Consider the following 12,963-nt stretch of genomic DNA (forward strand, 5'->3'; position numbering starts at 1 on the left):
AAAAGGGTCATTTTAAGTCAATTTGCTTAGGTTCTTCAGCCACTTCTTCACCATGCCACCCACACTGCTGCCAGTTATTATTACGGAGGGGGTTAAAGATCTGAAGTCCCGATGAACATCATCTCCTGGGAATAGAGATGCAGGATCTTTCTCCAACCTGAAAGGTCCAAGAAGAGCTGGCCCAAGGCCCTGTTGCGGAGGAGCCCCGGGATGGCAGAGGCATGGCCAGATAGTCCGTGTCTCCTGATGACTCCCCAAAATCACCGGCACCCTCTGGACCGTGGCAAGCGGCTTTGAGCTTCTGGCAGCCTTGGGGACGAGGGGAGCAAGGGTGCACACAGCCGATCTGGGGGCTGTGCCTCTGAAATCACTCCATCTCTGCTGGCGTCTCTCTCCTCCGAGCAGTTTGGGATAACAGTATTTACGCAGACGTTTGCCCAGCTTTATCCAGCGGACCAGAGCTCCTCGGCAATTAGCAAAGTTGCGCTCTCCCCCGTACGGAGCTCAGTTTAAATCTGTCATTCCTTGAAACGATTGTTATTCTAACAGAGCCTGGAGTTGAGCTCTCCCCTGCTCTGCAAAGTTCAGTTTTTATGCTTAATAAACTTCAAAGGACTCAAGTAAGTGATAAATTACATCCTTAAACAAAACGCTGCCCTGTGGAAACTTCGCCACTGTCATGCAGGCAGCATCGCTGATGCTCATGTTGGCCACATCCAGATAGAGCATCTCCTTCTCGTCTCACTGCAGTCACTCCCAGTCGCTTCCAGCGAGAAGAGACCTCCTGAGGAGCCAGGGAAGGGCAGCGCTCGGCAATGCTCTGCTTGCGGTTATTGTCCATGCCGGAAACGCCTGCCTTGGCCACTACGATGCAGCAGTTTCCAGCGCTGACGGGGCTCACACGTGTTCCTGCTCAGTAACGTGCCTCTGGCTGGGGCACGTGGGAAACAGAAAGCCAGGTAACAAAAGGTACAAAAATGTTAAAATATTTTATTTGCCTGAGCAGATAACTTCCCATAAGCTATCAAAAGCAAAGTGCCATTTTCTTAAAGACATGGAAGTAGAGTGGACTAAGATCACGCAGACCCTGCAAGAGCTTTAACCAATATTTCCAGAGCGCTTTCGATACACACTTTTGGTTAATTCATCTTAGGTTTTCTGACATAAGCTGACAGGCTCCAGTTGACAACGTCACAGAGGACAAAGTTCCCTCGCTGCCTTAGCTCTCCGATTTGCTCTTTTTCCTGCTCCCACCGGTATATATATCCCTCACAGTGCTCACGTTTCTAAGGGTGCAGGCTGCTCCTGGTTTCCCCATCAACCAAGGGAACTGCATAGGCCAGTCTTGTCTCCTACAGCTTTCCATTCCAGCGATGGTTTTAGTTTTGAAGCAGTCTTCTGGTTTCCAACCCCTCTGCACAATTTGCTCCAACCTATAGGTCCACAATCCTAGAGCTGGGTCCACCAAGAGCAACCAAAGAAAAGCAATGATCTTAGCTGTTAAAGTAGGGGATTGTTTATACAGAGGCTTTTGTTGGTGGCTTCTGCTGTGAGAAATCTTAAAGGTCTTCTGCACCGCAGCAGCAAATCTAATGGGGGATCTTCTGGTCATGGCATGTGGTCTTCACAACGCTCTTCAAAACAGAGCTCTTGGTGCTAGTTTAGTTCTGTATGACACAAACACAGGTATTTCGGATGCCACTGATACGTCAGCTTCTTCAGGCCTGCCCAGACGCAGAACTTTGGTAGTTGTCGATCAGCGATCTTTTTAAAACTAAAGCACTTTGTTGTGGCTTCCAGGAAGCAGCAGCTAAATGGGATCCCACTGACCTTCAGCGAAATTTAGGCTGCAACACACCAAACATTAAACCCCACCTGATTTTCTTTTTAACCTTTATCTTTCTAAGACATCTTCAGGTTGCCCACTCAGCACCACAGTCTCCTGCCCAGACGAAGATGGCAAGGTATTCCTTGCGTGTTGGCTCCAAAGGGAAGATGCCACTTCGTGACTTGCCAAAGACAACTCTTTGGATAATCCCTGGAAGTTTCCCATCTACGAACATCTGCATGCTTTATTCACTTCACTTAGGATGACTGAGAAAATCCCAGGCTGTGGTTGTTCAGTGTCGCCGAGCCATGGCAGTTGAGCCATCCTCAATGCAACATTGTTTTGAAATATCATCTAGGGATTTGGGGATAGTTTAAATCATTCGCTGCTGTGAGGTGCTCTCAGGTCTGCCCTACAGAGTACTTTCCAATGCGCTCTCTTATTATTATAAGCAAAGATGCTTATTTCAGGTATCTTTGTTTAAGAGAAACATAATCCCACAAATTCCAGGGAGATGGCTTCATCTGGTGATGAGTTAGACCAATTTGCATTGGGTTTCTATTCTTATCAAGCCTGTACTGTGCTTAAGAAGAATACTGCCCCAAGAAGTACATGGGACTGCAATATTACACAGCTAAAGATGACAACTTCCTAAGAATTAGTAATCAAACAGAAAAAGGAGAGATGAGAAATGACTCTCAAAAATACTCTAACGGGAGAGCCCTTAAATAAAAGCATATGACACATGATGATGACTTGACACTACTAAACATCCCATATGGACAGGTAACACCTTCTGTTAAGCTTCACTAGATCCATCCCAGCACCTGACACGTGACAATTAAGGAAAGACTGGCAGATGGCTAAGAAAGTTGTTGCCTGCACCTCAAATCCAGTCCCTGCCTGTTCTCATTCACCTCTGGACTCTTAAACGACAGGACTGGACTCAGAGGTCTTGCATTGCTTGGCAAGTCTGAGCAAAAGCCGAGAAACACTGTACATAACCTCTGCTTCCTTGTCAGAGACATTTTTAAAGCCCTGTAAAACCATCTGTACATGTACAAGGTGGATGGGGCAGGGGATGAAAGTGAAAATGGGCCGACTACCATTCTTCTGCCAAACCCAAGGATGCAAAGTTTGCAACTGGGAAAGCTTCTATGCTCCCTATTCAAAAACTAGTTAACTGACCATTCTCAGTTCCAATAAGTGATTTTAACCAACCTTTTATTTGCTGCCTGTTCATAAAATGGCTGTCATATGCTGAAGCCAAATATCCATTTGTAAGCATTCTTCCCCTTACAATACTTACAAAAGACCCACTTCCATCTTAACACACAAACCAGACTTGTGAAACTTTAGAGCAAATTAAAGATGATGAAGCCCTTAAAACGGACCAATGACTCATCTAAGTCAGACAGTTGGGTTCATGTAGATAAATGTATGTTAATCAGATAAATGTATGTTAAATTTGAGGAAGCCTTTGTTCTGTGCATGACATATCATCATCAACAGATACTGGCATAATCTGGTCATTACTGCATTACAGCACTCACTTGAAATTTTAAATATGGAACTAAGTAGATCTGTCTAAGATCCTGGAACTAATACTGAGGTCTGTATCATCCCAGCCATTCGCTGCCTTGTTGAAAAACAAACCAAGAACCAAACACAAAAGCCTCCCATCAGTGTTCACCATGATAAAATATACAGAGTCAGCTGCAGTTTGGTAAACTCAGTCAGTGTAAAATGGCCATAAAAATAAAAAAAAAAAAAAGAAAAAAAAGGGTGGATAGGTCAAAGCATTGCAACAGCTACTGGTTTAACATTCAGAGAATGTGAAACAAAGGCAGATCCATATTGAGGATGAGATCATCAACAGAAAAGGATGAGGTTGGGCGGCCTCATGCTCCATGTACAACCTAACTCGCATCCACACGGTCCTCCAAATCTCAGCTCTTCTGCAGAGAAAACATGAAAGACACCCATCTCCACAAAAACTGGATCAGGCCCCCCTCGCTTCAGCCCCAGTCACTCCCAAACCAAAGCTGGCCTGAGCTCTGCTTCCTTTGCCATTTACTGACCAGCAGCAACTAACAGTTTCTTGCCTATGCAGAATAATCACAATTGAAACATTTTCCTCAAGGGTGACAAATGGCCCTCACCATCAGAGCACACGTGTCGGTGAGATATGGACAGGAGCTTCAAGATGAGGATGGACTGACGCTACTTGACATGGATGGTCACCTACGGGATCCTTCACGTTTCTGCTGCCATTGGTAGACCTGCCTCCGTGGCCTTGTCCTCACAACCACACTGCCCCAGTCCTCCCTCCACACATGCATCCTTCCTCAGCATCTCTAAATGCATCCCTTCCTCTCTCGTTCTGGCACTCAACCTCAGCTGTCTCCACCAAACCACCACTTGGACATCCCAGTCCCTTCGAGCAGGCCCGAAACGTTGCTGTGGCGTTACCTGCCTCCCTGAGCGCTCTGCCCATGTCACTCCCTGCTGTCTCCTTCCCAGCCCTCGCTTGCGCTCTGGATCAAGTGCAAGTCTTTAGCCCTCATCTTCATGGCACGTTACAACTCACAGCAAAGACTCCTGGCTCCTAATTGCTGTAACTATGCAGCCACAGCAGCGAACCATGCATATACACCCATGAGCACACGCACGCTCACCCCTCCGCATAGGCATGGCATGTGCTGATTAATGGAAGACACAGAAATAACAGAAGCCAAATCAGGCATATAGCTTGGTCGAGAATGTGAGCGTCCTTGTTCCACGGCGCCCCAGCCACACCCACGCTAATAAACGCGGGCTGCTAATTCAGGGAACAATACGCTGCACTGTACGCGGAGAAAACAGCGCGTTCTATATTTTCGTTCAAATGACTTTCAGTTTCTCGATAGTGCATTTCTTCTTGTCATTTCTCTACAGCACAGATATGTCCCAGATTACTTCGTAAACAAAGCAAAAATAATTTCTTTCATGCAACTGCGGCAGGAACTGAACAACTTAATCTGATCATTGTGTGCAAAGAAAATATTTCCAATGACGACATCTTCCTATGTCAATTGGTTTTTATTACAGATGTCGTCTCTATGTGCCATATTAATGCAGCTCTTTCTTCTCATTTCAAGATTTTAATCTAAGTTTGTTGCTCTAATATTTTATTGGTTCAAAATACATGCTGTAAAATCCACGACCACCAAATTTTCCTGTGAGCTAAAAATAAACTGCTCTTGTCAGATATGGTTAGCTGATAAAAAGTGTCAGAAACTTTTCTGAATTACTTTGATAACTTCCTGTTTATGTGGTACTGACCCTTGTCTAATAAAGATCTTTTACACTTGGAATAAGAGAAGATACTGCAGCATACTATTCCTTAATGGACAATGCTGATTACTTTTGAAAGCCTTTAATACATTTCCCATATTAGACATGAACAGATGTCAGGGATGTTGCCAAGTGAAATTTCTTTTATGCAATCTTGGCTTGTTGTACAATAATAGCCCTTTCTCAACATGGGAAAAAATTACAGACCCAACTAATTTCCTTGACAGGGAAGAGTTACATATGTTTTCCACTTGTAGTTTTTACGACAAGTTTACAATTTTGCCAAACCTGGAACTAATTGGGACTGCTTCCAAAAATGGTCCAATAAACCCACACTGTGTACAGCTAGCCTAAAATGCAGCAAATGATTGTTTGCTTTTACATTTTTTTCTAACAGGGAAAAGTTAGATTGCACAATTATTTCATTTAAGTTACTTAAACACTTACTGTTTCATATCCTCCCAGTTTTTGAGCAGCTTGAAACATAGTCCAAAGGTTAACTGTTAGAGGGACAATAAGTATTTAGATAAGCATTGCATTAACCAACATATTTCAAAGAAATGTTAATTAAACAGTTTTAAAAAAAGAAAAATAGAAAAAAAATGCTCAGCCTCTGAAAAAGCTCCTGTGAAACAATTTTCAAAGACATATATACATAATCTGAAGAGTAAATATTAGCCCATGCTATATATATATTTTTAATTACATATAAGAGAACACACTTAGATGGCTTTACAGGACTGGAAAAGTATCTTGAGACAAAGGTAATGGGCTCATTTGATTTTGCTGATAAGAAATACAGTATAATGGCTGTAACATGTTTCCATAACTTTGATAATAAAAATTACTCATTGGAAAGAATGTTGGTTTTAATTATTTGTTTAGCGCTGATTTCATTAACAAGCAAGCGTGAGCCGCACACCGCCTCATGGAGAATGCCTATTGATTAAACAACAATATCCAATATTTACTGCAGCCCAGATAACGGCCTTCATCATCAATAAACAACAGGCTGTGCTCAAACGGGCCCTACGGGAACGAACGCGGGGGAGCCCAAATGCGAAGGACCAAAATAACTACGGAGCGGGTGGTCGTGCCTTGCCCACGGCTATGGACCGGGAGGCTCGGAGGCATCTCCTCCAAAAGATGCGTTGGGAGATGCTTGTTGCCAGCTCCATCACTCTTCCCCCTCACGTGCTTTTCCTCAATGTCCCATGGGGCCGCTGTTTGCTGCTGGGGTGCCTTAATTTTCTTTTAATTGATAGAAGAATAATTGATAATAATTGAATAATTGAACTTGGCAAAAGGCCTATGCACCGCGCCACCAACAAATGGTGATTCCCAATGGACGTACCACGAGGATTTGGGGCCAGACTCGGCCGTGACGTCGTGTGTCGTGGAGGACCAGCTCTATTCCCCCGCGGGGGATGCTACGCTGTAGTGAACGTACTGCTTCTTCCCACTAATGCAGTTATTCTGGCAGTGTTTGCACAGCTCTTGCTGGACAAATACAGATCCTGGTCCTGCAAACATTTCTGCTCTTCTCAGCATACTTACTCTTGGCTTTTAAGTATTTGTCAGATCAGGCCCATAATTTATAATGAGTGTCAGGCAACTTTCGGTGTATTTCAGCTCAGTGTTAGCAGAGGACCCCATCCCTGGTGGAGGATTTCAGAAATAATGCTCTAGCTTGTCTTTCGAGCCCACCCTGTCCCCTTGCTTGAGGGAGTGCAGAATAAAATGGGGGGAAAAAAATCACTCTTCGACACAAAAACGTTCTGAAAGCCTCATTGAACCTTGTACCATTTCCGAGCTATCAAGAGCTTTGCTTAGGCCTTGATTTAATCTGAATCAATGCATAATGCAACGAAGCTGTTCATAGTACATTAATTTTACTTCCATTTCAAGCAGCCAGTTTTCAGACAAACACTGTAATCATTCGGAGTTATATAAGTTTATAATGGCTGCTGGAGGCCTGTTGCAATCAGTGCCAATTGCTATTAGGTATGTAAATTGTTATGTAAAACATACAGGTTTGACATTCTTCATCAAAATAACACATGGTTTTAATCTGGGAGATAAATTAGAGTAAATAGTATTTCAATGCATGGAGTCCTCCCTTTAAGTAATTAAAGTATCATTCAACCTATAGATAAGGAGGAAAAATACCCCCATTTACAGCTTTTGTTGGAAACGCTGAAAGATCTACACTTGCATTGCAATATTTATGTAAAATTTAGTTGCAACTGCATCTTCTCCACCTACAACTGCTTTACAGACTGTGGCACTACAAACTGTACATGCCAAAGCAATTCTAAACGTTGCGTTCTGTATTAAACAGATACGGTCTGGTTTTATATTCTCTGAAGTCAGTAATTTATTAACTATAAACACATTTTTGCGCTTAAAAATATGATCCCTTTTGTGCCTTTCTTGATCACCTTTAAATGTCTTCCTTTAATATTTGTCCTTTCATAAAGAACATCTGGGCACAATAAAGATACGTCATATTATTAACTCAGAAGAAAGGCATTACAGACGCTGCAGATTTACAAAACAGAAAACTAGAGAGTTTTCAGCATGCCTATTTCTAGTCATAATCAGCGGATTTAAACCTATAAATATCCGGCAGCAACTACCCCAGAAGGAAGCGATGCAAATCTAGGCATAAGAGACAGTAAAATGCCTGGACTGGAAAATTTGTAGATATAAACATGGTCCCCCCATCCATAAGGCTTTAAAATAGGCTCCGTGTGCAAATGCTTTCTCCGGAGAAGCCAAACCATTCTAAAATGTCAACAAGAAAGTGAGAAAAAGGATACTTACTCTGCTTAAAACCTAAATAGGGTATTCGTTCAATTGGTGTTTTCCTTTCTTTCATATATTTATAAAGTGCCACAAGGAAAGCCTGCTCATCAGCTCTGCATTCTTCACCTACGGCAATCTTTGATTTATCCTCACTTGAGCCTTTTTTACAGTTGCTGTTGTTACTCTTGGGTTTGGGCAAAGCTGACTTAGCCTCACATTTTACCTGGGAAAAGAAAAGATGTCATATCAGATCTGGGTAATCTTTAATTTTCACTTAAGGAATAAATACCCTCTCCTAACAGAATGGTTTGCTGAAAAAAATGAAGGCCAAACCATGCAACTGTGTTTGAGGGGAAACAAAGGAAGCTATTTATAGAGCTAAATGTCTTGCTCTGAATCTTAGTCACAACATTTTTAAATAGCCACATCTTTAAATCATTATAACCCATTGGCAATGCTCTCCAGCTCTGCGTTTTTATGACTATACATTGCTATGTCACAGACAGCTCCCATCTCTCGCATACACTTGCCATTAGCAAGTCTAATAATAACCCTCGTTGCAGGATCGACACGGAGCGCTGCCGACTCCCGTAGACAGCCGCGGAGCCGAGGGTGCGCGGGGGCCCCTTCCAGGACCGCTCCGCGGCCAGCTCGGGAGAGACGCCGCCCTCTCTCCTTTGGCCCACCAGAAGAGATGCAAACCTTGGCGAGCCTCCCCCGGGCAGAGCTCTCAACACGCGTCAGTGGAGGGTCTGCTGCAGCGCAGGCTCAAGGCAGGAGGCTTTGAGCATCTGCTTAAGGTTAAGCACAGCCCTCAGTACTGAGCAGAAGGAAGAGGTGGGTAACGGGAGCCGCTGCCGGTAGACACCAGCAGCCTCCGTGCGCGTGAGTCCCAAAGCTCGGCGCTTCCCGCTGATCTCCCCGGCACGAGCGTGCCAGTCAGGAAGCCAACAAATTGGAACTACTTTACTTCTCATCAGCATTCAAAACAAGGGGGAAAATATCCAGTGAGACTGGCTTAATCCTGCAGTCCTCCTGAAGATAATCCTCCCATTGAATCAGGCAAATTACAATTCGAGCCTTCCCACAGTTTATGTATACAAGTAACAAAAGAGCATACCCTTGCAAACTGATTTTTAAAAGCTCTCCAGACAAACCACGTCCAAGACAGATCAATACATTTCCAGTAAAATACTGCAAGTCCTCTACTACGAGGTAGCGGAGCTGTATTTCGGGTATGCGCTGTCCCTTCGGCGCTCTTAAGTGTTGCAAGGAACCTTCTGAAGGCTCCCTACCCCAACCGAGCCACGTCCGCTGTGCTCCCAGGGGGACGAGGGAGGCTGTAAAAGCCAGTACTGGGGAATTCAGGAGGAGAGCGGTGTATCTTGCTGACGAGGAAAGCTGGAGTTTTGGGGAGCATGTCAGCACAGCTGGCGCCAGCCCTTCCACAGCCTCCAGTAAACCACTGACTCCTTCATCCTTCCGCTCCTAGACCAGGTGCTTCATGGGCACTCGACATTTTGGGGGTAAGTGCTATGAAGAGCGTTATGTAAGTGCCATAAACAAATAGCAAGTATACTACGGGAAAGACTAACCAGGATACGCTTATTTTGTCTCAGGAAAGCTGCCCTGTGTTCAGGCTCAAGGAAAGCAAGGTCTTTTCCTTTACACTCCTCAGCGTGTTAACTTTGCAAACAGCGCTGATTTAAGGCTAGCCGTATCCATAGTCTTCCACAGACATTAGACAAGGCAATGCCGGGTACCCAACTAGAGGCCAGAGAGAGAGAAGTGGCCACAATTTTTGATGTTATTCAGTGCTGCTGAAAAAACTCTCCCTGCTGGACACTGCAAGGTACAGGCTTGCTCCTCCCAGGGACCTGAAAATGGGTTTCCTGCAAGATTTTTCTTGATCCCTTACTCCTGAGGTGTGTTTCCTCTATCGCCCAATATTCTCCGGTCTGATGCTACACAGAGTGGTTGTCTTCCTACGGCAGAAGACACCAGGCTTTGCCTTTTAGTCGTAGATACGCTTACTGATTAAACTTCTGTAAAGATCCTGAATTTCATCCAAAACTCAATGAAGCTAGTGGGAATTTTTCCTATTAAATGAGTTTAGGATAGGCTCACTCCAGTTTTCAGTTAAGAGCTGTAATTCCTTAATTTTTTTACTTTGGCTCCTTGCAAAATTATTTAACAGCTTCCTCTTACAAAGTTCAAATTACATTGTCATAATTTTCAATGCCATACCAAAGACTCGGTTAGCACTCCCAATAGGAGCCCGTAATTTCAATAAATTTAGGATTTTTAATTTGAGCTGTAAATTTGTTGCAAGCTAAAACTTGGAACAAATTCTCTGAGCCTGGGAACAATTTTTCAGTTTTGAAGCTCACTTGCTAGGTAAGAATCTATCTAGCTATCCATCTATCTCCGCTTTTTTAATATGTTTTCTTTTTCAAACTGGGCAATTCAGAACTATGTTTGCAATGCTGGCCTGGGCATGAATGCTAAATCGGATCAAGGCTCACTTATATGAAAGCAAACTAATGGTAAGGGACGTTACTCCCAAGGAAACATAAGGAAACAAAGAAAATAACATATAAAAGAAGCCGTTGGGAGTGAGAAAACCCCATGTTATACACAACCTCTTTCTCTCCAGTGTTCAGAGGAGAGAGGTCAAAGTGCCTGTCGAACTCAAAAGCGCCCAAGCGCAAAGAGAGGAGGCTAAGTAGTGTCAGATTCAATGAGCCTTTGATGGGGGCTGCAATGTCTCCTCCATTCAGTGCTCAGGGCACGGGCCTCCTTTCTGGAACGTCACCACCACGTGACAGGAGATATGAATGACTGCCATGGCCAAGGATTAATGGGAACAGAAAAGGGCAGGTGCCAGTCCGGACCACGCCGGTGTAAATCCGGCGTAAATGCATCCAAGTCCCTTAGAGCCATGCCAGATTTGCACTGGGGATGAGCAACTGACCTAACCTCACTCTCAAAACACAAGCTGGAATCTTCCTAGCAGACACAGATCTGGGCAAAGGTACCGAACCAGGAATTTTACTTGGCTATACTCTCTTTTCTGGTCTGCTCCCAGAGCCTTAATGATTGTGTTACAAAGGGAACGTCCAATTTCCGCTGGAGGAGTTCAAGCTCTTTCGCTCTTGACCCGCTATGAGTTAATACGTCCAAAAGGAAACAGGCGGTGGAGGCCAGGCAGCCCTTCCAGAGTCTCTCCGCAGATAGCCGGGAGCCTATCGAAGTGGGCTCCGAAAACATCTGACCACGGCTTAGTATCCCTCCAGTCAGAAGTCTATGCTCCACGATCAAACGGCAGGTGAACACTCATGCATACACCCGTATGTTTGCTTTCTCCTGCCAGAGGTCTCACACACACCAGACCACTACAGAACTCTATTTAAGAGTTTCAATCAGATAATGTCTGAGGCTCTCAGAATAAATCTTCAGGCCTGAGAGCATGCCAGGCCACCTGTGGCCGCAGGAAAAGCATACGCTGGCAACTTTTAAACTAATTTCCCAGATCTAGCCATACAGATGAAGTGAGAGATTTATTTTAGCATTTGCACTAGGAGATGTAGTAAGTAGATTCATTTGGGGACAATTTCTGTTTAACAAGTTAATTCTTTCAGCTCTTCCAACCAGTCAGACCAGGCGGTTTTAACAAGTCTTACAATGCGTTTTTAGACGCTTTGCGTGGGCACGCTCTTCAGGGGCACTAAGCCAGAAGAGCACGCGGGGACAGCGAGGTTCACAGTGGAGTCTGCATGACACGAAAGTCCGTCCAGCCCTGAGGGCACATGAAGTATGAAAGTCTCTACGTTCCTGGGAGTGTTTGGCAAGAAGAGAGTTTGAGATGCGCCTTTCCATGAGAGCTGATCCTGCCTCAGTAGATGACCCTGTAGTTTTTCAATTTTTGCATTCCCAGCCTGGGAGGGACCCCCTCCCCCCAGGCCCTTCCCAGAAGGTAGAAGACGGATGCAGCGGCCAGGGAGAGACCAAAAGCAAGAAGTGGTACATGAGCGAGCCGCTTCCTCTGGCAGCATCTGCAGGGCCAGGACCGCGCTTGTCTGTCTGTTCAGCTGTTGTTCTGTTTTTAACAAGTCACCTAGATGGGAATTTACTCAGAACTACTCATATCAAACCAAATGCTCTTCCGCGTCAGATAACAGTGAAAGTCTACAAAACGATCTGCTCGTGGTTCAAGGTAAACACGCCCTAATGCACCAAGCTGTAAAGACTTACAAGGATTGCTAGTCGTTGGCAGCCAAGAACGTGAAATTCAGCAAGTCATTACAGCCATGTGGTTTGTGTTGGTCTTCACAGGCTCAAAACCACAGTCTCCAGAATGCCACTTCTTCCACCACCTCCCTCGACCCAAACCGTACAGCCACTGCGTCTCCATCACACCCGTCCCCCTGCCACCCCGAAATCGGGCTGCTGTCAGACACTGGGTGCCACACACTGAGGATAAAAGCAGCACAACTTCTAGTCAAAAGGGACTGTAGCTGGAACAGGGGTACAGCCAGGATCGCTGCCAAAACATTTTGGTATCTGACTCAAGTGGATTTGTCCCATTTAGGCTAGCAGTTTTCAACTCTGCTTTCCGTGGACCCATCGACAGCATTAGCCAGAGATGGAGCAAGGACAGAAGACGAAAATCTGTGGTGCAGCACAACCTGCAGCCTAAGACGATTGCTTAACCACAGTAGGTGGACCTCCATCCCACCTTCCCCCCAAAATACACCTCCCCTTCTCCCCCAGAAAGCTGTCGGCCGTGATTCAAACTGCATAAAGTGTAAAACATCTGCTTTAGTGGGTTTCTGATTCACTGCACACCCCCCTTTAAAGTATAGCCACAGCCCGGAGACACAGATTGATGCGAAGAGCCACAGTGAAGTCAGTGGGACTACGAGCAAGGACGCTACATCATGAACACGTCTATTATTTATAATGAAATTAAGCTGGCCAAGATAATTAAT

The 12,963-nt window shown here is 44.8% G+C and overlaps 1 protein-coding gene across 6 annotated transcripts in view; it reads right to left on the minus strand.

Annotated features, from left to right (window-relative positions):
- ARID5B (AT-rich interaction domain 5B) overlaps positions 1-12,963 on the minus strand; it is a 104,297-nt gene that overhangs the window by 15,967 nt on the left and 75,367 nt on the right. For 4 of the 6 annotated variants that reach the window (XM_064513700.1, XM_064513699.1, XM_064513702.1 and 1 more), the window contains 2 exons: positions 7,991-8,195; positions 5,612-5,664 (listed from right to left, as the gene is read on the minus strand). The exons of the other annotated variants lie outside the window; for them this stretch is intronic. In XM_064513700.1, the coding sequence (XP_064369770.1) occupies positions 5,612-5,664; positions 7,991-8,195 (258 nt within the window). The remainder of the gene's footprint in view (positions 1-5,611; positions 5,665-7,990; positions 8,196-12,963) is intronic. 6 annotated transcript variants of the gene reach the window in all.

The sequence above is a fragment of the Dromaius novaehollandiae genome, chromosome 6 (genome assembly GCF_036370855.1).
Source record: "Dromaius novaehollandiae isolate bDroNov1 chromosome 6, bDroNov1.hap1, whole genome shotgun sequence".
NCBI lineage: Eukaryota > Metazoa > Chordata > Aves > Casuariiformes > Dromaiidae > Dromaius > Dromaius novaehollandiae.